We start from the raw sequence: 25,000 nt of genomic DNA, 5'->3' as shown, positions 1-25,000 counted from the left end.
TATTGTTGTGGACTGTCTGTCTGTCTGTCTGTCTGTCGGTCTGTCTGTCTGTCTGTCTGTCTGTCTGTCTGTCTGTCTGGAGATTACTGATGCTATCAGTGAGAGTTTGTGAGTGTGTGTGTGTGTGTCTATCTTACCATCGGTGTGTGTGTGTGTGTGTGTGTGTGTGTGTGTGTGTGTGTGTGTGTGTGTGTGTGTGTGTGTGTGTGTGTGTGTGTGTGTGTGTGTGTGTGTGTGCGCGTGTGTGTGTGTGTGTGTGTGTGTGTGTGTCCATTCAATTTCCTCTTCACTTCAACAGTCTCCTGGAACACATATCCTGATTAACCCTCTCTTCCTCTATGAAGTGCTTGTGGGACTATAGTCTCTCAAGGCCAGACTATCTCGTCCACAATCATTCAATGCTACAGAGAGTCTGTAATTTGGCCCCGTTGTTGAGAACAGGAAGCTGTCATTTGCTCTTCAGACTGGAAGGGTATTGGACTAATAAGGACACACAGTGTTCATAATGTTTAATATATTAAAGGTAGGGTAAGTGATATTTTTTGGTATATACTTTTTTTTGTTAAAAAAGTACTATATTCTGATAGTAATCATTGCTACGGAGTGTTTGTTCGGTCACAGGGGTCTCTCCAGCTCTTTAGTAAACAGAATATAGTACATTTTCAGGTATAGGTGACACAATTTAAGCCAATCAAGAGAGAGCACTGAAAATGCATTTTCTGTTTAATAAAGAGCTGGAGAGACATGGGAGACTCCTTTTACTGAACAAACACTCTCTAGCAATGAGTACTATCAGAATATAGAGCTATTTAACACTTATTTTAACCAAAGTAAATCACTTACCGTACCTTTAATATACACTTTTCAATTTTGATTTCTGCTAAGCAGCTAGATAACTACTGTAGACTTTGACTAAGTTGGTTAGCAGGAATTATTTACGCAAGTGTACATGCTGAAACGGAAGTGTGTGTATGTGTGTGTGTGTGTGTGTGGGGGGGGGGGGAGTGCGGGCAGGACAGCCACTTTATTTTCGACTCAGAGCTTTCAAAGTAAAGATTGTTTGACAGGAGCATTTGAAATTGTGAAAATCAACTGTCTGTCTTGAGAAAGTATTGTTGGGATGTCACCTTGTCACCTTTCTTTTGATAGATGCCATGCAGATATGTTGGTTATTGTTCACGTCTTTGCTTCACCACAAATGTTAAGAATATTTGTTCACATCTACTACTATTTACTATGTGTTGTGTTGCTTGATTATTTGCTTAGATAGCATGTTGTTTAGACAGATGCTATGGTTCAATGTTTATCTGGTATCCTATAGTTTCTTTGAAGCACTACACCGTTTTCTTTGTGCTCTACTTCTGTGACAAATTACCCTGTCATTTGTTGACTAGGGTTCATGACATTTACTCTGATTTCACACTTATAAGTCGCTCTGGTTAAAAGTGTCTGCTAAATGCCTAAATTGACTCTTCGACCGTTCAACACAAAGCATTTCATTTCATAATGTAATAACTATTTCATTTACAATAATTATATACAATAATGTGATGCCGTTTTTCTGTTGCTTTTGGTACATTTCTCAAAACTGAAATTCTCAAAACTACTTCTTCAACCTCCACATCCTCTATTCACTTGTGAAAATCATGAAAGCAATTTATCATTCTTTTGAACAAATTGCAAATGCTTTGTCACATTCATGAAAATATACAATTATCTGCCGTTTCCTACATTATCAATATGTCATGTTGATTAAAACATCTAGGCATTGAAGAAGTCATCACAGGCAAAATGGTTGAACCAGGTGTCATAATCTCTCAAGCATACTTTCAATACATTTCTATTTGTGTCCTGAATTGATGTATTTCTCACAGGTTTATCTTGACTTTCACTAAAGAAGGGGAGATAACAGTGATGTGGATGGTAATCTGTGACCTGACACAGGAATGCCACGGGATGACGTAGAGTCTACGTCGTAGACAGACTGCACTGCAATTCCCCATACAGCTGCATGATACAGTTCTGCCTAAGGGCTGTTTCCTGTGTTTACCGTTATCACAGTGACACGGTCTGTCAGTAAAATACTGTACAAATAGTAAAAGCGTAAATGACGATCCTGTCCAATCTCTCACAATTCTCACACACACAGTAATGTGTAACTTTATATTGTTGAAATTGATATACTGTATGTCACAGAGAGTGCAGCCTTGTGCATTTTCAATCATTGTCATCAAAGGTCATGTTTAGGATCTGACACCATTTTTTACCTGATGGTAAATATTCAATTTATCCCAGAGCAAGCAGGCAGGCTCTATAGGTCAATGGTAAAAATGTCAGCGCAGGAAACCGGGTTCAAATCCGGGTTAGAAGAGGAAAGTTACATAGTGCTGCTTTAAATACATAGGAAATAACCCAAATATAAAGCTATAAAATATTTCATAGATTATACTAAGAATATACTTTACTAATTGCACCATTCAGTCTGTCTGACAGATCTGGAACAATGAGAATAATACCAGTAATCGAAAGTCTTTAAGTCTGCAGTCAGTGGGTTTATAAATATTTTCCAAATGAAAAGTACTAATAAGACCTTTCTAAAGTAAGGCTTTTGGACAGCCATCACCAAGGCACTGAAGGGGGAATTCAAAGTCCCAGTAGCAGAAAGATTACAAGATGTACAGCTCTTGTTCGATCATGGAGGAACAGATAAGACCGGTATTATCTCTGAAGATGGACATTATAACAGGCTGGAAAACTGGTGGAGAAGTGTGTCACCAGGCAAACTGTGAAAAGATTTCTGCACAGGGTTGGAACCCTGGCATCAACCTAGGTTCATCAAGCCAGCTGGCTTCCATATTTTGGTAAAATAAAATTTAAAAAAGTGAAGAAAATGTTCCCAATGTTTGTATTTTCAAAGACAGAGCTCACAACGCTTTGGGGGCTTCTAGGTCACCTATTTTTGCTACTTGTCATACAACAAAGTATATAGGGCTCAAGTGGAAAATGTCACCCTGACAATATTCACTTGAACACCACATGCGAAAACCATTGGACAAATCCAGGCATTACAATGCAGCTAGATTTGAAAACAGGCTCATTCCAAAGCACATCAAAGCTAAAATCTGTCCAAATCAGATTTGTCCAAATGTCACCATCTTAGCTTTCCTAATTTCTGTCTGTCCTACACTGTCTCCCTCTAAGCTGTCCTGTTGTCTGTCTCTCCTTAAAGGACAACTTTGTTTTTTTTACAAGCAAGGTTTATGTTTTAGATTGTAATTAAAGTAAATAAAAGATGAGTGTTAAAATTTTAAAATGTACTGCTTTCTATAGTTTTAGCAATTTTACACAATAACCTGGTGTTTTCTTTATTATTATTTACAGTAGCTCTTCTAGCCCCCAATAACTCATATCTGGCCATCAAAGACCACAGGAGCTTTTTTATTCTGTAAAAAAGGCATATTTAGCCACCAGACAGCTAAAACTATAGAAAGCAGTAAATGAAATAAAAAGAACACTCGTCTTTTATTTACTTTAATTACAAGCTAAAATATAAACCTTGGTTGTAAAAAAACAAAGTTGTCCTTTAACTGTCTCCATCTCAGCTTTCCCATTTTCTGTTGTGAAAGCAGAATCTGTTTGGAGCACTCATAACACAATAATGATGAGACAGACAAGAATTACATTTCCAAAGTATGAGAGAGTTTAAAGGTATTATAATACAGTGGAGCCAACGTACATGTCATCAATGGTACATACTAGCTGACTCAATCAAAGCAATGGGCAGCACATACTTAAATAGGCTTCACCCAGTCTCCACCCCTTCAGGGTGGGGTGTAACCCAATTTCTTCAAGGTACTTTCATAGTCAAATTTGACACCTTCTTCATTAACACATGACACGAGAAGACGGTGAGAACAGACAGTCTCAATACACATTGTTTGCATTACTTAAATTCAGGTGCCAGCCAGTCTTGAAAAGCAGGGTGGAGTCACAGACTGGGGTAAACTTAAAAGGCAATATCTGTATACATTGGTTTGTTCTTTAGAGTGTTTACTTATTTATAAATTTCCATGACATTCCCTGATTTAAACATTTAAAGAACTCTTGAGATTGCGAGACAGAAAACAAAAAAATGCATAATGTGAACAGTAAACGTCATCCAGGCAGATGCGAAAAACCTAGAGTTTCTTTTTCTTGCACTAGGAAAATTCAGCTGCAGCCCCCTTTTTATCATTCCTCCAGGGCGACTTCATAAAAATGACTGGATACATTTAATAACAGCATTTAACAACCAAATGTCATGCGCTCCTGTGCGCAGGAGAACTTCCTCAAAAACATTTTGACATGAAAAACAGAAAATCTTCAGCTCAGGAAAGCCTCCATCCAAAATTGTCCAGTCTCTCACGTCGCAGTGTCCCACAGGCCCATTCGGTCAAAAACGACACTCCAGGTTGATACAAGCTAAGCTTGTAGCCCCCCGTCAGCTCAAAGACCTCATAGCATCTGCGTCCACTCCACCTGGCATCAGCCAACCGATCATCTCATCCCAATCCAGAACTCCGTTCCTCCCAAACCTTCAGGATTCAGCGTTTCAGAGCGCTTCCTTGTCCCTCAAGGCACACACTCCATTTCTGTAAAAGAAACACAAGATGTATAAATAATCTCATCTTCACAAGGGTTCATACATGCAAAATCACAGAATTCTAGAAACTCCCATTCAGAGCCAGAGCCGGGCATAATTTCAACATTCAGCCAAAATCTATTACACACAGGGATATATAGGGTTAGATGAAATCTTTTCAAATAGTATAGCATACGAAAAAAACATATCACTGTGTTATAGCAAACCACGATACTCAATACCACACAAGCCGTAGAGATATTTAGCACGTTGTCATCATCTCCAATTCCTCCTCTCTCAGAACAGTTCCACTGCCGTTCATAAGTGGACCTGCGAATAAACACTCACAATAACATTATTTAACATACCCTAACTAAACCACATGTATGGAATTTATTTTAGAGGCACTCCACTGGCTATAGTAAACTAATCTTACTTCACGTTTAGAAATCCATTCTCAAACCAATACTAGTTACCAATTACCATACAATTAATTAAATTAATATTGCTATTTAGTGATGTGGTCCTGCAGTCCTGTGTCTGTGTCACTAAGAGAGAAGCAATCATTTACTACAAAAACATCTTAAAGAGAAACAGAATAAAACATGACATGAATTAGCATCATTCAATATAAATATAAGCACACACAGACACCATGTCATATGTTTACACAGCCCTTATGCTCAATTATTCAGTAGGAAAAGCACTAGGATACTTCAAATCAGAATAAACAATTAAAACAATCAAAATACATACATTACCCCCCGTGTTTCTGATTTTTGGAAAGTCCAGTGTTCCCGGCTACCAGAAAATTAAAAATAATACATTCGACGACGCATGTCTCAATAGGTCAGTTATCAATTAGTTTGTTAGTTGTGCCATTAGTCACAAAATACACGTGGGATAAAACACACTCAGTACAACAACATGAAATCACATCAAAACATTATGTTAGCCTCCCATAGAACGACACCGATCCTAAAAGAAATTGGGAAGGAAACAACATTATCGAGAGTAACTTTCCCACACGCCCAAAACTCAGAAAAGAAACCCATATTGGTAATGTCGGATTCCTGCTGCCATGGCGTCCCAATGGAGCAGAAATCCTCAACCCAGACCCTGAAATCACATTTTCAATCACTCATCCCTAAAAATAATGGCACTTCCATTGTAGTGTCAACATGTATGGTTAATCTAATCACCATAGTAGCCAAAAGTTCAGGGCTTAATTCAACAACACCTAATTCCAAGTGTCGACCACCTACTGCGAAGGAAAGAAGCTGAGACACTAAAACTCTTTTCATCTAGAAATTCCTACCTATTATTATTATATACTATTTCATTTTCATATCTATCTAAAACGATTTATCTATCTCCTGTTAACTATTTAACAGGCTACCATAACAAAAGGATTCAATACTCACTTCGAATTTTAAGCTACTCAGTACCCCTCCTTTTCAAGACAGCAGAATAGCGGTTTTCTCGAGGCCTCGGTCCGTCCCGACAGGCCTTTAAAAAAATCCATGTACTTACAGATGCGGATCCTTAACCTTGATCAAAAGGTAATTGTGCTGTTCTTGTACACACAACATAACAATAAACAACACTCGCACACACACAACTCATACAAACCATTCATTCTGTGCTAGCTTTGTTGTAACTCTGTACAACCGGACCCGCAGGCCGGACAAAAGTCCCCCTGAACAGACAGCCGGCGACCGTTTGATTGATTGATTAACTTCTATACAAATACATGCAAAAACTAAAAAGAGTCACTGAACGCATTTACACAACCTTACTAAACATGACCTCCTAACGGTTTGATTGTGTCGGCTTATGATTACTGCGTTTCTCCGACTGACGTTAATCGGCAACACTAAAAAACATTCCACCAAGAATACAAATTTAAAAGATTAAAACACGTCCACAGCCTCCATTTTTTCATATATTGTATCCTCAAGGCTGTATTCAAAAAATCAAGCAAAGTCCCTCTAACCTGTGTCATGCGCATGAAGGCGAGACCCTTCAGTCTCCCTACGTATAGACCATCAAAAAGCCTATGGTGATCACAATTCATCACTAATACTTCAAAACTGAAACAATGTCTCCCACTAGTACACCCAAACAGATTCCCCACTAACAAGACACTTACTGCGGTGATTGGCTGAACAGCGAAAGACTGGTTGGGCCTCCAAAGCAAAGGATACCCCTCCACTGTACTGCCAAACACCGACAGCAGCAAACCCAGTCCAAAAATCGTCGGCGTAGGACTTCCAAATGTGAAAGCAGAATCTGTTTGGAGCACTCATAACACAATAATGATGAGACAGACAAGAATTACATTTCCAAAGTATGAGAGAGTTTAAAGGTATTATAATACAGTGGAGCCAACGTACATGTCATCAATGGTACATACTAGCTGACTCAATCAAAGCAATGGGCAGCACATACTTAAATAGGCTTCACCCAGTCTCCACCCCTTCAGGGTGGGGTGTAACCCAATTTCTTCAAGGTACTTTCATAGTCAAATTTGACACCTTCTTCATTAACACATGACACGAGAAGACGGTGAGAACAGACAGTCTCAATACACATTGTTTGCATTACTTAAATTCAGGTGCCAGCCAGTCTTGAAAAGCAGGGTGGAGTCACAGACTGGGGTAAACTTAAAAGGCAATATCTGTATACATTGGTTTGTTCTTTAGAGTGTTTACTTATTTATAAATTTCCATGACACTGTCTCTCCCTCTCAGCTTTCCTACTGTCTGACTCTCCTACGCTGTCTGTCTCTCAGCTAGAGATGGTCAGACGGAGTAGGAATACTCTGTCTCTAGAAGACTGCTTTAGTAGCTGGCTGGTCGCCTTCACATTGCCCTCTGTGCACCATGATCTCTCTCTGTCTGTCTCTCCTCCTCTACCTCTCCACCTGTCTCTCACTCCTCCATCTCTCCACCTACAGTCTCCACCACCTGTTTCAGTTACTGTATGTCTACATAACTATAATACATCATATTTGTATTAGAACAGTGATTCTCAACCCTTTCAAGGAACATCAGTTTGATATGACTGGGACATGGGCCCGCATTTAGTACAAAATCCTTATTTAACTCTGAGAGCATACAATGGAACCAAATGGACCTGTTAGGGTCCATTTGGTTCAATTTGTACTCTCTCAGAGTTACATCCGTAAGGGTCCATTTGGTTGATTTAGCTGGGGACCCTCTGGAACCCCCTCATGGACCCCTGTGGGTCCCCATGCCTCACATTGAGAACCCCTGTCTTAGAAGGTTTCTTATTGCTTGTGGTTCTGCTCCACCCGAATTAGACCTCCTTCTCACACTTTGACAACATAAATAACAGTCTAAATTGGCCTGTGTCTATTTCCTGTTGCCGTGTTTGTGAATATCAGCAGCAGACAGGAAATAATCTTGGACCCAAACTGTTGCCTGGCAACGCAATTCCCCTGACAAGGTCTACACAGTCTGGTTCTGTGTCAGCCACTGAAGTTGAGGCAACTAATATAATAATATAGAACTGGCAAAATGGTCTGCTTTTCTATGGAGCATTTATCCAAAGTGCTTTACGATACATTCCACCATTCACACACACACATTCACACACCGAGAGCATGTGCGTGTGTGTGTGTGCGTGAGTGTATGCACGCCGGATTGAACACTCAATGCCATTCAGGCATTGAATGGATACGCCTGAATACAGTAAGTGACTTCACGTGTGTCTATTAGAAACAGCTATTTTGCATCTGCATTGATTGATTCCCGTCGCTGAAATACGTTGCGCGGATTCTAAGAATGTTTCCACTCTGACAAACACTTTCAACACCATCTTCCACTGCTGACTGTATCCAAAAGCAATTGTTTTTTTCTTGTTTTTACCCCTTTTTTTCTCCCCAATTGAGTCGTTATGCCAATTAATTCCTCCCCACACACATTTCTGAGTTGTCACTGCTGTTGTATCCTACTGACTCACTTGCCAGTGAGGAGCCCCCACCGGGAGGACATAGAGCCTTCGTTCTACTCCTCCCGCCCAACACTCCCTGCTGACAGGTGCCGCCCCAGCCTGTAGGAGTACGTGCAGAGACGCCCTCCCCGCCCGGCTTCCCTCTCCCGCACACGGGCCAGTAGTGTTCGTATAGATAGACGCTCGACAAAGCCGGATGCGCCGAGGTGGATTTGAACCCACAACCTCCGCGGTAGCGAGCAGATACTTTACCACTGCGCCACCCGAGCACCCGAAATGCAAGTATGAAACCAGTGGAAACCTTTGAGTCTATATATTTCAATCAGTTTTTTTCTCCGTAAATGAATGTCCTAATTCGTCATACTACAGTGTCACGCAAAAGTAGCAAAAATAGCCAATCCAAAAACTCAACGAGTCATGATGCAACGTGTTGCAACTTGTAAATCTGCTATTTTTGCTATTTTAGAAAAAAAAAAAAAAGTTGTTAAGTGTGTCTGTGGGGTTTTTTTTTTTTTATATTGAGAAAAGAGCTTGTAAATAATAACTACATTTGCTCCATTGGAACACAAGTTCTATTTTTTTCCATTTCCAGAAAAGTTAGGGTTTTGGACATGAGACCCAATACAGAAGAACCAACTTGGCCCCAGCGATTCCCAAACAAGTGAGTAAATACACTGCTTGTCTGTGACAGCATAGAAGATCAAAAGATCATCTGAAATAACAATCAGTTTACCCCGCCCCCCTTCTCTCTCTCCTTGTTCTAGTGCCCTGGTTCTCCCCACAAAGATCATTCATCAGCTTCACTTTTATTGTGTTCCAGCCAGGTCCACTGTCTGCCCATTTTGTTTTTGTTCTGTTTCATCACTTCCAATTTCCCCTGTTTAACCTGAATCCTGTATAAGTTCTCTCTCCTGAATTGGATAACATTGGTATCTCAACCTAGAAATGTATTCTCTGTAGAGAGGGTCGGAGAGACGGGGACACCCCTGTTCCAGAACAAACACTTGCTATATTGGCATAGAGAGCAATTCAACACTTACTTTAAGTGTTGAGTAGCTCTCTCTCTCTCTCTCTCTCTCTCTCTCTCTCTCTCTCTCTCTCCCCCTCTCCCCCCTCCCCCTCTCTCTCTCTCTCTCTCTGTATGTGTGTGTCTCCATCTCTCTTGTTAATATATATATAATATATATATATATATATATATATATATAGAGAGAGAGAGAGAGAGAGAGAGATCAGAGGTCCTCTGATCTGTCTGATTTCACTTCACACTGGACACTGCAGTCAGTCCCTTTGGGGCTGTCAGCAACACACAACCAAAATGTGAAGGAAGAATTTATAGATAGATATATTTATAGTCCATTCAGGTCATCTGTTGGAAAAACTACTTACAGACTCCTCTCCAAGAGGACATCAAAACAGCTCGTCCTCGGAGTGCCATTAACTTAATTGCCATCAATCAGAGGATTAAGTGGTTGAGTGACTTGTGGTTTCCTCTCTAAGCCTGTACATGGCTCTATGCTGATGATGTGCAGCTGGCATCGCAGGGAGGAGAGCCTAGGGTAATGAAGAACATGTTCTCCAGTCTGGTACAGTGGTTCTCCAAGGGGGGCCCGGGGACCCACAGGGGTCCTTGAGGGGGTTCCAGGGTAGGTCATAAGCTAAATCATAGATAGTTACAATAGGAACCAAATGAACTCTTAGAGGTCTGTATGTAACTCTGAGAGTTAACCAAATGGAACCATTTGTACACTCAGAGTTATGGGAATCTGTGGCCTAATGTCCAGTGGTGTAAAGTAACTAAGTACATTTACTCAAGTACTGTACTTAAGTACAATTTTGAGGTACTTTTACTTTACTGAAGTATTTCCAATTGTCTATACTTTTACTTCTACTCCACTACATCTCAGAGGCAAACATTGTACTTTTACTCCACTACAATTATTTGAAAACTTTAGTTACTATTAATTTAAAGATATAAAATATTACATTCTAAAACATACATTAACCACTTTAGCCCTATTTTATACCTAGCTATTTGAAAATAGCCGATCTACAAGCTTACAACACGTCGCATCGCGACGTGTTGTGGGCTTGTAGATCTGCTATTTTTAAACATTTTAGTACTTTTACTTTTGGTACTTTAAGTACATTTTGATTGGTTGCTTGAAATTAAAAAAAGTTTGAGAATTCGTGCTCATATTACAGACTAAAATGAGCTGTTCTCTGAGATATAGTGAAGGAAATAGATATCAATAGGTATCAGTCTAAATCAGAAGACCGGGGTTTGGAATGAACTCAAATCCCACACGTGTGTATGGTATGAGACATACACACTCACCTGAGAATTTAACCCAGCAGCTGAACGGACAGAGTTATAACAACTCAAGCCCTAGACGTACTTCATTGTACAATGAATAACGACACTTTTATATCACTTGACATTGACACCGGGAACCCCCGGCCAAAAAGCTTATACTGTGGGAATCAACGCACAGCAATCGATCAAGAGGACGTCCCACACCCACCTACGTGGATGTACTAAAGAAATATGCCGGTCTAAACGAACACAATTGGCCTGTGTTCGGGGAAGGGAAGCCGGGCAGGGAGGGTGATATTTGTCACTAAATGGGGGCTGGGGTGGCACCTGTCAGCAGGGAGTGTTGGGCGGGAGGAGTAGGACGGACGCTCTACGTCCTCCCAGTGGACTGGCAGGTGAGTCAGTGGGATACTACAGCAGTGACAACACCAGGCCTGGAATTTTGTCATTTTAGGGGCAAGGCCACTTGGCCTTTGGTGTTGTCCATGTTTGAAGGGCACAAAGACCAAATGCCAGGGCAGGAAGGCCATCAAATAAAACAAATCAAAGTCACTGGATTGGTTTAAATATGGGGACTCAGGGAAGTTAAGAATTCAGAATCTCAAATAAAACACACTGGTGTCTACGTGTTGACAAGAAAGAGACAGAGGAGAAAGTGGTCAGCTGGGTCATTAAGGCCACTGTGGCCTCAGGGCATGCCATTTATTTTGAGGGGCACAAGGCCAAACTGAGCCACAATGGCCTTCGTGGCCCCCCTGAAATTCCTGCCCTGGACAACACACAGAAATGTGTGTGGGGAGGAAATAATTGGCATAACGACTAAATTGGGGAGGAAAAGGGTTACAAAGCAACAACAACAACAACAACAACAACAAAAAAAGATGCTTGTGCGGAAAGCAGCTGATCGAGGGCTCGTCTGAGGACGACATAGAAAGAGAGTTATGCTTGTAGATCTGCTATTTTCTCTACTTTTTTTTTTTAACTGTGGAACTAAACTAGGACATTTTTGTAAGATGTGAAGACCTGGCCTGGAATTTCATTTTAGGGACAGGACCACTTGGCCTTTGGTGTTCCATTCTTTGAGGGCACAAAGGTCAAATGCGACGGCAGCAAAGCCATCAAATAAAACAAAGATTTTAAAGGAGTAGTTCACCCAAGAAATTACTTATTTTCTATCAATTACACACCCCATGAAGCCTTGAATTCATGGAGACTTTTTAGTTTTTGTCGCATTCCTAAGCCAATAATTTGACTTTTTACAAAAGTCAAAAGTTCGTACACACTCTAGACTAGTCACTGGACTTATTTGAAGATGGGGAGTCAGGGGGAGTTAAAGAATTCTGAATCTCTACACTAGTGTCTAAAAAGCGGTATTGACAGTAGGCAGAGGAGGAATCAGCTATAGGGTGGTGCGGCCGGGGCATCAAGGCCACTGTGTGGCCTCAGGGCCAGCAATTTCTTGAGGGGCATAAGGCCAAACTGAAGGGGCACGAGGACAATGGCCCCCGCGGCCTCCATGAAATGACTGACCTGGTGGAAGCTGTTCGACAGCCTCTGCTGTGTGAAATTCAAAGACAAAAAATCCCCAAGTTCATTTAATGGTCAAAACACTGTGTGAACTGAATGATAAAATAGTTTGCTTGTTGAGGAACTGGTTTCGACTGAACACTCATACTACCAGAGACAGTATTTATACTCACACTACCAGAGACAGTTTTTATACTCATACTACAAGAGACATATTATGTATACTCATACTACCAGAGACAGTATTTATACTCATACTACCAGAGACATTATGTATACTCATACTACCGGAGACAGTATTTATACTCATATTACTAGAGACATTATGTATACTCATACTACCAGAGACAGTATTTATACTCATACTACCAGAGTATGAGTAGTATGAGTATTTATACTCCTACTCAACTCAACTCAAACTTTATTTATATAGCACATTTAACATGACCAGGTGCACCAAAGTGCTGTACAGGTTAAAGACAAAAAGCAAAGAATGAAATAAACACAAACAAACATTAGCACCAGTAAGGGAAAACAGGGCTCCATCAGCTGTCACTGAAGGCCAGGGAGAATAAATTAGTCTTTAATAAAAGATTTAAAAATAACTATCGACTGGGCAGCTTTGATGTGTATGGGCAAATTGTTCCAGAGCCTGGGGGCAGCCGCCACAAAGGCCCGGTCACCCCTGTTTTTTAGCCTGGTCGTTGGCACCTCCAGCAGCAGCTGGTCGGCCGACCTCAAGGCTCTGGATGGAGAGTGGTCGGAAATGAGATCTGCAAGGGACGGGGGAGCCAACCCATTTAGAATTTTAAAAACAAGCATTAAAATCTTTAAATTAATTAGGAAGCGGACAGGGAGCCAATGGAGCGAGGCCAAGACTGGAGTGATATGGTCTCGCTTCTTTTTTTCCGGGGAGGAGACGGGCAGCGGCATTCTGGATCAGCTGCAAGCGCCTAAGCAGTGATTGATCGATGCCGACATACAGAGAGTTACAGTAGTCTAATCTGGATGAAATGAATGCGTGGATAACCCTATCAACGTCATTCTGAGAGAGATAGGGCTTAATCTTGGCTAAAAGTCTAAGGTGAAAGCCCATCCAGGACTTAATGTCTGCCAGGAAGTCCTGCAGTAACTGTAGTGAATTGTAATCTGGATTGTTGTGGTTTGACTTGAGGGGCAGGTAGATTTGGATGACGTTTTTAGTGATAAAAAATGTTTTAAAAAACTCACAGAGAGTGGGTGATGGCACAAAAGGAGGTATAGTGCAGGGATTTATGAGGGAATTAAACACATTAAAAAGAACGTAGGAAGGAGGCACGGTGGCGCAGTCGGTAGCGCTGTCGCCTCACAGCTAGAAGGTCCTGGGTTCGATTCCCGCCGGGGACGCTGTGGGCGCTGGGGGCGTGTCTTCTCCTCCGCGTCATCAGCGCCCATACCCTAGGTGGGGTTGGCGAAAGGGCCTACTCTGTGTGGAGTTTGCATGTTCTCCCCGTGTCTCCTAGGGTAGTTATTAATACCCTCACAAAAACATGTAGTAATCCTGGTCGCTATACCGCCTCCCCCATGACAGCCGGGGCGCCTGATGGAGGGGAAGGGAACTGGTTGGAATAACGTGTTCCTTCCACGTGCTACGTCCAACCAGGGAAACTCCCCCCTGTCAGGTGACAAGAAGGTCAGTTGGCTCTCATGCCTGAAGGAAGCATGAGCTCGGCCCTGGCCTCCCTACTGTGGGGGACTGGTGCAGGGCTGGTGTAGCGCCCAGGATCACTTAGGAAATTGGCACCGGGTGAAAAATATGGGTTACAAAAATCGCGGGATAAAAAAAAAAAAAAAAAAAAAAAAAGAACATAGGATCTCTAGTGAGACATGAAGTTTATCGTTTTGACATTTTCTCTCTGCTTGCCCACATGCGTGTCTGAGAGCACGGCTTGAGTCATTGAGCCATCGCTCAGAAAGTGCCTTGTGCGTGTGATCCTGAGGGGAGCAACGGAATTCAGAATCTTGGTGCATGTGAGGTTGAACATAGAAATTAGTATCTCTGAACTGACATCACCACTGTCATCTAAGGCGTAAAGCAATGAAGCATTCAAAATGGCAGAGAATTGTGATGGAGTTGAGGGGTTAATCGCACGCGAGCGGCGTGCGGGGGCAGAAGATATTTTTAAAAACATTTTGAAATAGTTCAAATAGCCAAGAAGACAGAAGACTATTTTTAAAAACATTTTCAAATAGTTCAAAAAGCCAATCTACAAGCTCACAACGTGTCGATGTAGATCGCCTAGTTGAACTATTTGATTTTTTTTTTTTAAATAGTAAAAAATGGCAAAGAAGTTTAGGGATAATGGGTAAGGCACCGGCGAAAATAGGGCCCTATAAACTTTGAGCAGGGAATAGAAACAATGAATAAAATGGGAATATGATCGGAGATGGTTGTAGATATGGGGAACAATACAATGGGGAAAACGGAACAAGATCCAACGTGTGGCCCTTTATGTGAGTCGGGACAGTGACGGACTGGGACTTAACACAATCCAAAAGACATACTGTAGGAAGTCCTTGACTAAGGGTCGACTCACAACACACATAAACATTAAAGTCACCAGATAAAAGTATGTGGTCATATTTCATAATTCCAGAGAGAAAGTCACTATAATCATTGATGAAGTCATTGTTGTATTTGGGGGCAGGGCGGTATATCACCGGACAAAAAATAGGGGATGACAAATTCAGTTCAAAGGACTGCAGTTCGAAGCTGGAGTAGCTGGCTTCAGATTGGATCAGTTGGCATTTGTGAATGGCTTTGAACACTGAGGCTACCAGTGGGAGCTGAAGAAGGTGCAATCAGGGGGAAGCAGCAGTTCGGAGAAAGATACACACTCGCCAGCCTGGGTCCAGGTGTCCGTTAAAAACATAATATCCAAGTGACGTGAAGTAAAAAGGTAATTCAGAATAAAAGATTTATGTGCGATTGATCTGGTGTTAAACAGGGCCATATTAAGGTTAACCTCTGGGCTAGGACGGGATAGGGCACGTCTCAGGGGGCGGAGGTGGGTATGTCCAACACTACGGCTGTGGCGCGGATCGGGCAGCTTTAATTGTCTGGTACTCATACTACCAGAGACATTATGCTCATACTACCAGAGACATTAAGTATACTCATACTACCAGAGACATTATGTACTGTATACTCATACTACCAGGGACATTATATTTCAAGTCCAAACAGGACTGGATTTACTATGCCACAAGGGCAAGGCTGTCCCATTGGATCACTGTGCTGAACAGTGATGATAGGACTGTCAGGAAGCTTTGCAAGAGCTTCTCTGTTTTTGGACATGTAGCCTCGATCTCCAGACTTTTATTTGTTTAGTTTTGCTAAAAAATTAAAGCCTGGAGGAACGCGTCGGTGTACCCGGTATAGGAAGTGTTTCATTTCTCCAACCAACCAGAGTGCAGTGGGCGTCGCTCGTAATGTTGTGTTAACAGGGCGGGGGTTGACGGACAGATCGGTGAACCAATGGGATCAGGCGCAATCTCTCTGCGCCTCTATACACCCGCCCCTCTATACACGAAATCAGGAGCGTTGGTGCAGCCTATTGGACATGAGACAGGCACTGGTTCTCAAACCGTTTTCATTTCAAGGATCCCCATAACTCTGAGAGTGTACAAATGAAACCAAATGGTTCCATTTGTATACTCTCAGGGTGACAGACCTGTAAGGGTTCATTTGGATGGAACCCTGAGGGTCCCTGGACCCCACTTTGAGAACCATTCCCCCTGGCATGGGAGGAGGGGCCAAGTTTCCTGGGTTTCAGAGGGAAACCCAATGGCAATTTGGACTCTCACTCTTATCGGTTTTGGGGAGTGTGGGCAGATTGTTCTGATGTTATTAACCTCTGTGTAAGAACTGTGGTATTCCTAGACTGGTCGTGTGTCTTGCACCGTAACGATGAATTCACACCAGCAGCTGTGAGCAAATGTCCCTAGTGCAGTCATTCACAAAATGCAATAAAAAGGGGGTGTGTGGGGCGGATATTTGCACTAGGCAGACTAGGCACTTGCGTGGAGCCCCGAGGTAGGGGGGGCCCCCCTGCCTCAAAAAGAAAAAAGGCTCCACCTCATGCCATGCTCCCTTTGCTTTCTCAGAACATGGCAGTGAATTCCCTCTGCTGGTGTGAATTCAGCACAACAGATTCTGAGGATGCCAGACTTGACTGTCTGATCCCATTAGTCTCCGATGGTGATACTGAACATGTAACGCCAGAGGTGCCTTGTAAAGTTACAAGAACAACACTGAACCGGTTTATAGTAACAACAGGGAAAACTAGCCTGTCTCCCTGCTGTTCATCATACTGTCTCACATTCAATAAATAGGATTTTTTGTTGATGAGGATATAGTCATTTTTACAGTTAAAGCCAGATTACAAATTTCCGACCAGTCTCAATATCTCTCTCTCTCTCTCTCTGATTGCCTAACACATGAACATAATCCAGTCACTGAATCCCTGTCTCATTGTCATACTCTAAGTGACTGATGATACGTGTACAACGGCATGTACATACATTGCAAGGCATGACATAATTGCTGATTTATTAGTTGAGGACTCCATCCTCTGTTAAAATCCACAAACCATGTTCAAACAATGTAATAATGCCTGTTAGACGCTGGCAGGATTTTGCTCCGTATCTGCTGTAATTGTCAGTCGTGAGTGTGACAATGTATGTGTGTGCGTCGTGTGCGTGTGCGTGTGCGTGTGTGTGTCTGTGTTTGTGTGAGCGGGGGTGGGGGGGTTACTACACTTGTGTTCTATATATAGAATCTGAGAAATAGATTGTGTGAGGACAATTTCCCTGGTCCTCACAAGAACAATTTTTGTTTTATGGTTAAAAAAAGGTTTGGGGAGTTAGGCTTACTTTCAACAAAATTTGTTATTTTTAGTTGTGCACCGCTGTCGCATACTAAAAATAAAAATAAAATCTACAAGTGTGTGTCTCATAATTGGTAGCCGCCACATATGGCGGAGACGCAGTTACTTATCCCATTAAAACCGGGAAAGCATTTGTGTCATTTCAGATTTTAGCGTTTAGCGATTCAAAAATAACAAATATACAAGCTCACGAGCTTGTACATCTGCTTATTGTGTCATGAAGACATATGCCTTGATTTTGTGAATGTAACCTTAACTGTACCTTTAATATGTGTGTCCTAGTATGCTCTCCTTTATGTGGACATGAATATATTGTTAAAATGTGTGTGTGTGTGTGTGTGTGTGTGTGTGTGTGTGTGTGTGTGTGTGTGTGTGTGTGTGTGTGTGTGTGTGTGTGTGTGTGTGTGTGTGTGTGTGTGTGTGTGTGTGTGTGAGAGTGAGAGAGAGTATCTGCGTGCGTGTGTACCTGAAGTCACTGTATGGATGTATGATCCAGGCTCCAGCAGACTTGAGTCTCTCCTGCTCCATGGCGACAGCCTTGTGCGATCCGAACATCCGGAGGCTGAACTTGTTGACCCCGGGCTGCAGCATGGCTCCGAACTGTCTCTGGATGAAGGTGCTCTGGTTGGAGTAGCTGTAGTCCTCTCCGTCCAGGCCCATCCCCATCCCGAAGAGCCCCATGCCCCCTCCCCCCACGTCGGGGGTCCCGGCCGCCGTGGTGTTGGTGGTCTCCGGCCCGGTGGCGACCACCACCACCCCCGTGCCGGCAGAGGAGGAGGTGGAGGCCAGGGCGGCGCGCGAGGAGGCGAAGCCCACCGAGCGGCCCTGTGGCGGCGGGGGGAGCGGTATGGGTGTGGTGGGCGTCGCCCCCGAGCGGAAGGGGAGGACCCCGTCCCGGGTGGAGGAGCTCATGATGGAGAGGCGGCGTCGGGCGGACATCCCCGGCCCCTCGGGGCCCCCCGCCGGACCCTTCTCCCCCTCCAGCGATGCCTGGGAGAGACGATAGCCCGGAGAGGGAAGGCTGCTTTTACTACGCCTCTTAGACTCACCCCCACTCCGCCTGGAGAGACTGTCGCCTCCACTGCTGCTGGGAGTAGATACACCTCCCAAAACTCCATCCATCTCCAACTCAGTGAGGAGGAGGAGGAGGAGGAAGAGGAGGAGAGGGGATGACAGGAGAGGATGGGAGAGGCTGGAAGAGGAGAGGAAAGGAGACTGGAGGAGAGCAGAGCAGAAGAGAGGAGAGTGAATATTAGAGAAGTAGAGAGGAGAAGGGTGGAGAGGAGAGGAGAGGAGAGGAGAGGAGAGGAGAGGAGAGGAGAGGAGAGGAGAGGAGAGGAGAGGAGAGGAGAGGAGAGGAGAGGAGAGAGTAGTAGAGGAGGGTGGAGAGAGTAGAAGAGGAGGGTGGAGAGGCGAGGAGGGGATGGGAGAGAAGAGGAGAGGGTGGCCAGGCAGTAGCCTACCTGTAGCTGTTCCTCCAGACGTCTGGAAAACTGCCTACAACTAATCTGTTTGTGTCTAAATGAAGGTTAATGACAGCGCTCACGCTGCGATTGGTCCGGTCAGCTCATCATCACTGACACACCCGGTGCCCTCGGAAGGAAGGAGACAACAAAGCCCCGCTCCTCTCTCCTCCTTCTACCCCTGATGTGACGCCAGCGGCGGTGCACTCCTCTCACACACTTTGTCTGTCTGTCTCTCTCCTCCTTTCTGGTGTGCGTTGTGTGAGACTGGGTTTGGTTTGTGTCCTCTACTACAGGACTCTCTGACTCATTCCTCCTTCGGCGTCCTTGAAGCGTTGTTCTGGAGGCGAGGCCCTGCCTCTCCTCCCCATCACAGCCGGGTACCACCACCGCGCACTGACGCCCGGCATCTTTGGGCACTGAATTCCCCCAGTCTGTCTCTCTCTCTCTCTCTCTCTCTCAAGACGACCCAATAAGGAGCTTTAATGGCTTATAATTAATCACTGCCTCGGAGCCATTCATTCACCCACTCACCCCGCTGGGGTTCTCCGTTGCTGTCACCGCGTGTCATTATGTAACTGTGGGACGGTTTGAACCGGGGGGAGAGAGAGCCAGGGAGAGGTGATGGAGGGAGAGAGAGAGCCAGGGAGGAGAGGTGATGGAGGCAGAGAGAGAGCCAGCTAGAGGTGATGGAGGGAGAGAGAGAGCCAGGGAGAGGTGATGGAGGGAGAGAGAGAGCCAGGGAGAGGTGATGGAGGGAGATAGAGAGGGTGAGGAAAGAGAGACATTCATCCACGGGTGGATGAATGACAAGGACACTTGAGTCGGTTTCTGAGAAAGGGACGGTCGGTCCTTTAACGGTCGGTCCTTTAACGGACGGTCCTGTAACGGTCGGTCCTGTAACGGACGCACACACAGATAAGCACAGAGACGCGCAGAGACTCCGAGGCGCGCCGATTCATTCTCTGACACAATTAAATAAACTACAAAGAAGACACATGAAAGTGAACTTTATCCACGTATTTCTTTTTTTTACCCCATATTTTCAGGGAATCCTCAGAGGCACGTTCTTCATTTCCAGTCCAAACAAACAAACAAACAAACAAACAAACGGCAGGAACGTGTTTTCATCCTGAGACGCACGGGTGAAAAAAGACGGATTTAAAGAAGTCGCACGGAGCGGCTACACAGAGAGAGCTGTCACGGCACCGATGTTGAATGTATAAATACAGATTTTGTTTGGGATTTAAAGCCTCAAAATCTCCCGAAATGTCCCGATCCTTTAGCCTATAATTCTATCGCCCGTTCACTACCGATCGACTGTCACTTTGTCATGAGGATGACATATTGTCTTCTCTGAGGACCGGAGGAGGACAGAGCGACGCCGTTTTCTATCGTCTCTCCCGTTACATTCATTGACAATTTAACATGCGATTAATATTCCTCCTTTGTTGGTAGAAACGTGTCCGCAGTTAAAACAATGAAAAGAAAATAATCTCTGGATTCAAGCCAATCATCAGGCTGAGAAAAGAACTTGTTGAACGTTCCTGTTCCATCCATCCATCCATCCAGACATCGATTATAAACCAGTTGCATCGATTACCTCCTCATATTAAATCTAGGCTATAAAAGGGTATTATATACAGACGAGAATAGCACTTCAATTAAATACATCCGATCTCGTGCGTCCACATCCACAACGAGCGCGCAACGCATTATATGAAATAAATAAATAAGCTTTTATTTTTTCTCCCTTTTTTATACCAAGATATTTGTGGGGTCTTTTTCTGCCTTTATTTGATAGTATAAAGTGTAGATTGACAGGAAATGGGGAGAGAGAGCTTTTTTAAAGGCTGATCGGCATGTAATCGGGCTTGTTGCCATGGCACCCGCATCATCCCCACCATAATCATCATCATCATCATCGTTCCCGGCCAGCACGCACGCGGCCATCACAGGTGGAGGTGGGGCATAGAGTTATAATATATACCGTGGTTCTGGGGGCTGGAGGTACGGGGTCGCGCGTCATCTGCTCCCAGACTCAAAGGGGCGTCTGTTAGTTTCCTTATTCACAATTCCTGTCACACAATAGGCGCTATGCACAGCAGCAGCCATATAGACCCCTTAACAGACGACGTCACACTGGCTCCAAACGTCATACCGGCTCCAAATGTAACCCATTCTATCAGGTCTCGCTAGGGCGCGCTTCACTAGCCAACACACAAGAGGGGGTTGGGGTGCGCACACCCCGAAACAACAGGTTGAGAATTGATTCCATGAAACAATCACCTGTGCATCCAGTCTCAATGTTAGTAAACAAATAATTGATCTACATATAGGAAAGAAATTGGGCCCCTTCTTAATTACTTCCTCAACAGGTGTTGAATAATACTAATTCCATTTCCACAGTTCCATTCATGGTCAAACAGAGTCAGGGGGCTGATGTTGAGCATGTTGGCTCACATGGAGACACCAGTGGGTCTCAAAGTGTGGTCCAGGGACCCTCGTGGTTCCGAGGGGGTTCCAAATGGCCCCTTACGGGTGTGTAACTCTGAGAGTGTACTAATGGAACCAAATGGACCCATAAGGGTCCATTTGGTTCCATTTGTACACTCTCAGAGTTATGGGGGTCCTTGAAATTAAAAAGTTTGAGAACCATTGTGGAACAGAGTCTTCATTAGTATCATTGGTAACACCTGTGAAGGAAGTAAGGAAGAGGCCCAATTTCCTTCCAATATGGCTGCTGTGTAAATATAGAGCCTATTGCTGCCATTATTTCATTGTTCTGTTTTGATCGTTTTGTTGAAATTAAGATAACATAAAATAAGATTAGATCAGATGCATGGATTGCCAGATGGAAATTCAGGTGTCGGTGAGACTGAAACACAGGAGAGGTACAGATAAGATCAAAATAGTCAAAATAAGATAAAACCAAGAATTCCTTAAATTAAGAATTAGAATTAAATCAAATGCTGCCTGATGGCTTTGGATATGTGTTGAGCACTGGACCTCTGAATGACTGAATTCATCTGTATATCCACAGTAGCCCTTTTGGAAGACTATCAAAGCTGAATGAATTATGTAGCCCACAATAGATTATAATCTAATATAAGAATGGATTTGTGTACAGCCTATCGACAAGTGAATATATAGGCTACATTCTGTGACAGACAGAGGCTCAGCAATCTCCTTGTGCAAGTGCTTCAGTCCACATGGCGGGAGTCAGTACCCATAAGTCAGTGACAGACAATGCAGGTCTTCTCATATCGGGGTCAATCTTGGCAGTGGAGTCTGAGGGCTATACTGGCACAAAGGACTGAAGTCACTTTGTGGTGAGCCGAAGAAAGATCAGTCAGTGGCTGAATGTGTTCCTGAGACTACAATACCCCAGAGAGAGAAGGCTGCCATTACTATGCCTCTGCCTCCACTCTGCCTGGAGAGACTGTCAACCCCACTACATCTGCTGGGAGTAGATACACCTGACCTCCTAACACAGTAGGCCTATACATCTTCAACTGAGTGAGGAGGAGGAGGAGGAGGAGGAGGAGGACAGGAGAGGACAGGAGAGGAGAGGAGAGAGCAGAGGATGGGAGAAGAGAGGAAAGGACGTGAGAGGAGAGGAGAGGGGTGGGGAGGCCAGAGAGTGGCCCGGCAGCAGCCTACCTGTAGCTGTCACTTCCTCACCTTGGATGGTGATGGGAGTTTAGGGGCCTCTTTTCTTTTTTAAAGATATTTTTGGGGTCTTTTCTACCTTTATTCGGATGGTACAGACTAGTGAGTGTGCAGTCAAATGTGCCAGGAACCCAAAGGCAAAGACACAGGAACAAGGAAACAGGGTCTTTATTAAATCAAAAAAGGTTATGTTGGGACGGTAGAGGTCTGAGTGTGAGGGGTGATCCTATGGATGGTGAGAGGGTTTGGGAATCCAAAGAGTGGGTAGAAGGAGCAGTGGTGGAGAGGAGAGAGGGTGGAGCTAGCTAAACTGACCACAGTATAGACTAGCACAGACGCGCTGCCTGTATACACGAATCCACAGAGCGCTTCCCTGTAGGTATGGCTCCGCCCCCTTTAGGTAGCGCCGCCATTACTGCGGTGTCAATATCACCGCACTCAGCGTAGTAGCAGCTGACTGATATTGACACCGCAGTAATGGCGGCGCTACCTAAAGGGGCGGAGCCATACCTACAGGGAAGCGCTCTGTGGATTCGTGTATAGCTGCCTGTAGGCGGCCATTGCTGCGGTGTCGCGGTGTGGAGCGTTGACACCGCAGCTATGGCTGCCTACAGGCAGCGCGTCTGTGGATTCGTCTATAGGCAACGTTCAATCGTTGGGCGCCAGTTCTCAGCAGCCCTGATGGCGATGTGGAGCAGCTGGGCTGATTGGGATCACTCACACCTGGGAGACATCCGGCCCTGCTGGCTCTAATGATGTCGTGCAGAGGAGGGACTACAGAACGTGTGACACAACACGTAAGATAAAACATCCAGTTAGAGTACAGGTAGAACAGCAGGTGTGATAAACCTCTTAAGGCAGGTATGGTATCATTAGCAGCAATGGGGAATGTGCTAGAAGGAACCACCCTACGAAACTCTCCCAGGGCTTTCTCCTCCTCATGTCATCCGTGATACAGCTGACAATGGAGGAGTCGGACAACTACTGTAGGTGGCACGTACTCCAGTTAAAGTGGAAGTTGAACAGGTGACAGCACAGTTCCCAGGGGAGCAGCAGTGTTGCTCATAGCTGCACATCAGACAGGCTGCCCTACTGTCTGACGTGGTCTGCTGCTGATGTAGTCCATAATGCAGGCCACCAGGCCGTGGTCCACCGTCACTGAGAGCTTCTCAGCTAGTCGGAGTATCTGGATGGTGTTGAACAGTGGTGGAAAGTAACTAAGTACATTTACTCAAGTGCTGTACTTAAGTACAATATTTTTTACTTTGCTGGAGTACCCCCAATTGTCAATAATTGTACTTCTACTCCACTACATCTCAAAGGCAAATATTGTACTTTTACTCCACTATAATTATTTGAAAACCTTCAAGTCACTACTTTGTAGATTTTGATTATTATTACAGAACCACTTCAGACCTATATACTTTGGCATTTTGAAAATAGACGATCTACAAGCTCACAACGCGTCGCAGATCGACTATTTCAAAGGATTTTTATACATTGTATAGGTTTGAAAACTTGTGAAATGGGACCTTCTGCATAATGCCTAGAGCCTACTTTTACTTTTGGTACTTAAAGTACATTTTGATGCCAATACCTTTGTACTTTTACTTTTTAATGTTGAATACCGAACGTGTACTTGTACTTGTACTCACCAGGGGCTTGAGGTGGTGCAGGACCTCATTAATATCATGTTAAAATCTTTATATTAACTGTTTGTACCTACAATAACCAATTAAGCAATGTTGTTTATTACATTTCCTCCCTGTAAAGCTCATCAATCTGACATTGAAAAAACAGAGGAAGGGGTGGGGGGGGGGGCAGCTTAGGAAACGGCTGCCACATGAAAGACACAGACAAATTAACAATGGAGGGCAGACGGGGAGAGAAGGACAGAAAGAACCAGAGGGGGGAGAGGAAGAAACGGGCAGAGAGGGAGAGAAAGAAATGGAGAGAAAAAGAAAGACAGGAGGGGAGGGGGGGGGGTGGATCCAAACGGAAGCAGGCACAGTTAATTGGCTTATGGTAAAAAAATAGAAAAATAAAAAACAGAAGCAGGCGTGTTGTTCTGTTTAACATCTGGTACACAAAACATTCTGCTGGTACACAGACAATATCCTACTGGTACACAGACAATATTCTGCTGGTACACAGCCATATCCTGCTGGTACACAACAAACACATTCTGCTGGTCGTGGGGGCTGACTGGAAAACCCTGGAAGAGTTTCCCAAAAATCCCACAACAGAGTCAGTTTCTTGGAGCAAATAAAACAGTTTATTTATGGGAAGATTTAACAAAGGCAAGGGGGGAGGTTTAAACAAGGCTTAACATAAATTCATCCCCCCTCTGGGTATTTCCAGTAGTGCTTTGCAAGTCTTTTAATCTCCATCTACATTGCCTACAAGAAAGCACAGGATAAATAATCAGTTTTGGGAGAGCTTGAGGCTCTCTCTAAAGAACAGAATAACCAGTCCTTAATCTAGTATCTATAGT

The 25,000-nt window shown here is 43.9% G+C and overlaps 1 protein-coding gene across 1 annotated transcript in view; it reads right to left on the bottom strand.

The window, feature by feature from the left end:
* LOC308083658 (uncharacterized protein) overlaps positions 1-18,493 on the bottom strand; it is a gene marked incomplete at both ends in the record, with an annotated part of 37,319 nt that extends 18,826 nt beyond the window's left edge. Inside the window, 1 exon segment of the mRNA XM_080425975.1 lies at positions 17,838-18,493. Coding sequence (XP_080282101.1) covers positions 17,838-18,493 — 656 coding nt within the window.
* Positions 18,494-25,000: the final 6,507 nt, after the last annotated feature.

Source organism: Gymnoscopelus braueri (assembly GCF_963280865.1).
Source record: "Gymnoscopelus braueri genome assembly, chromosome: 4".
Lineage (NCBI taxonomy): Eukaryota > Metazoa > Chordata > Actinopteri > Myctophiformes > Myctophidae > Gymnoscopelus > Gymnoscopelus braueri.
This window is presented reverse-complemented; position numbering and strand designations above follow the sequence as displayed.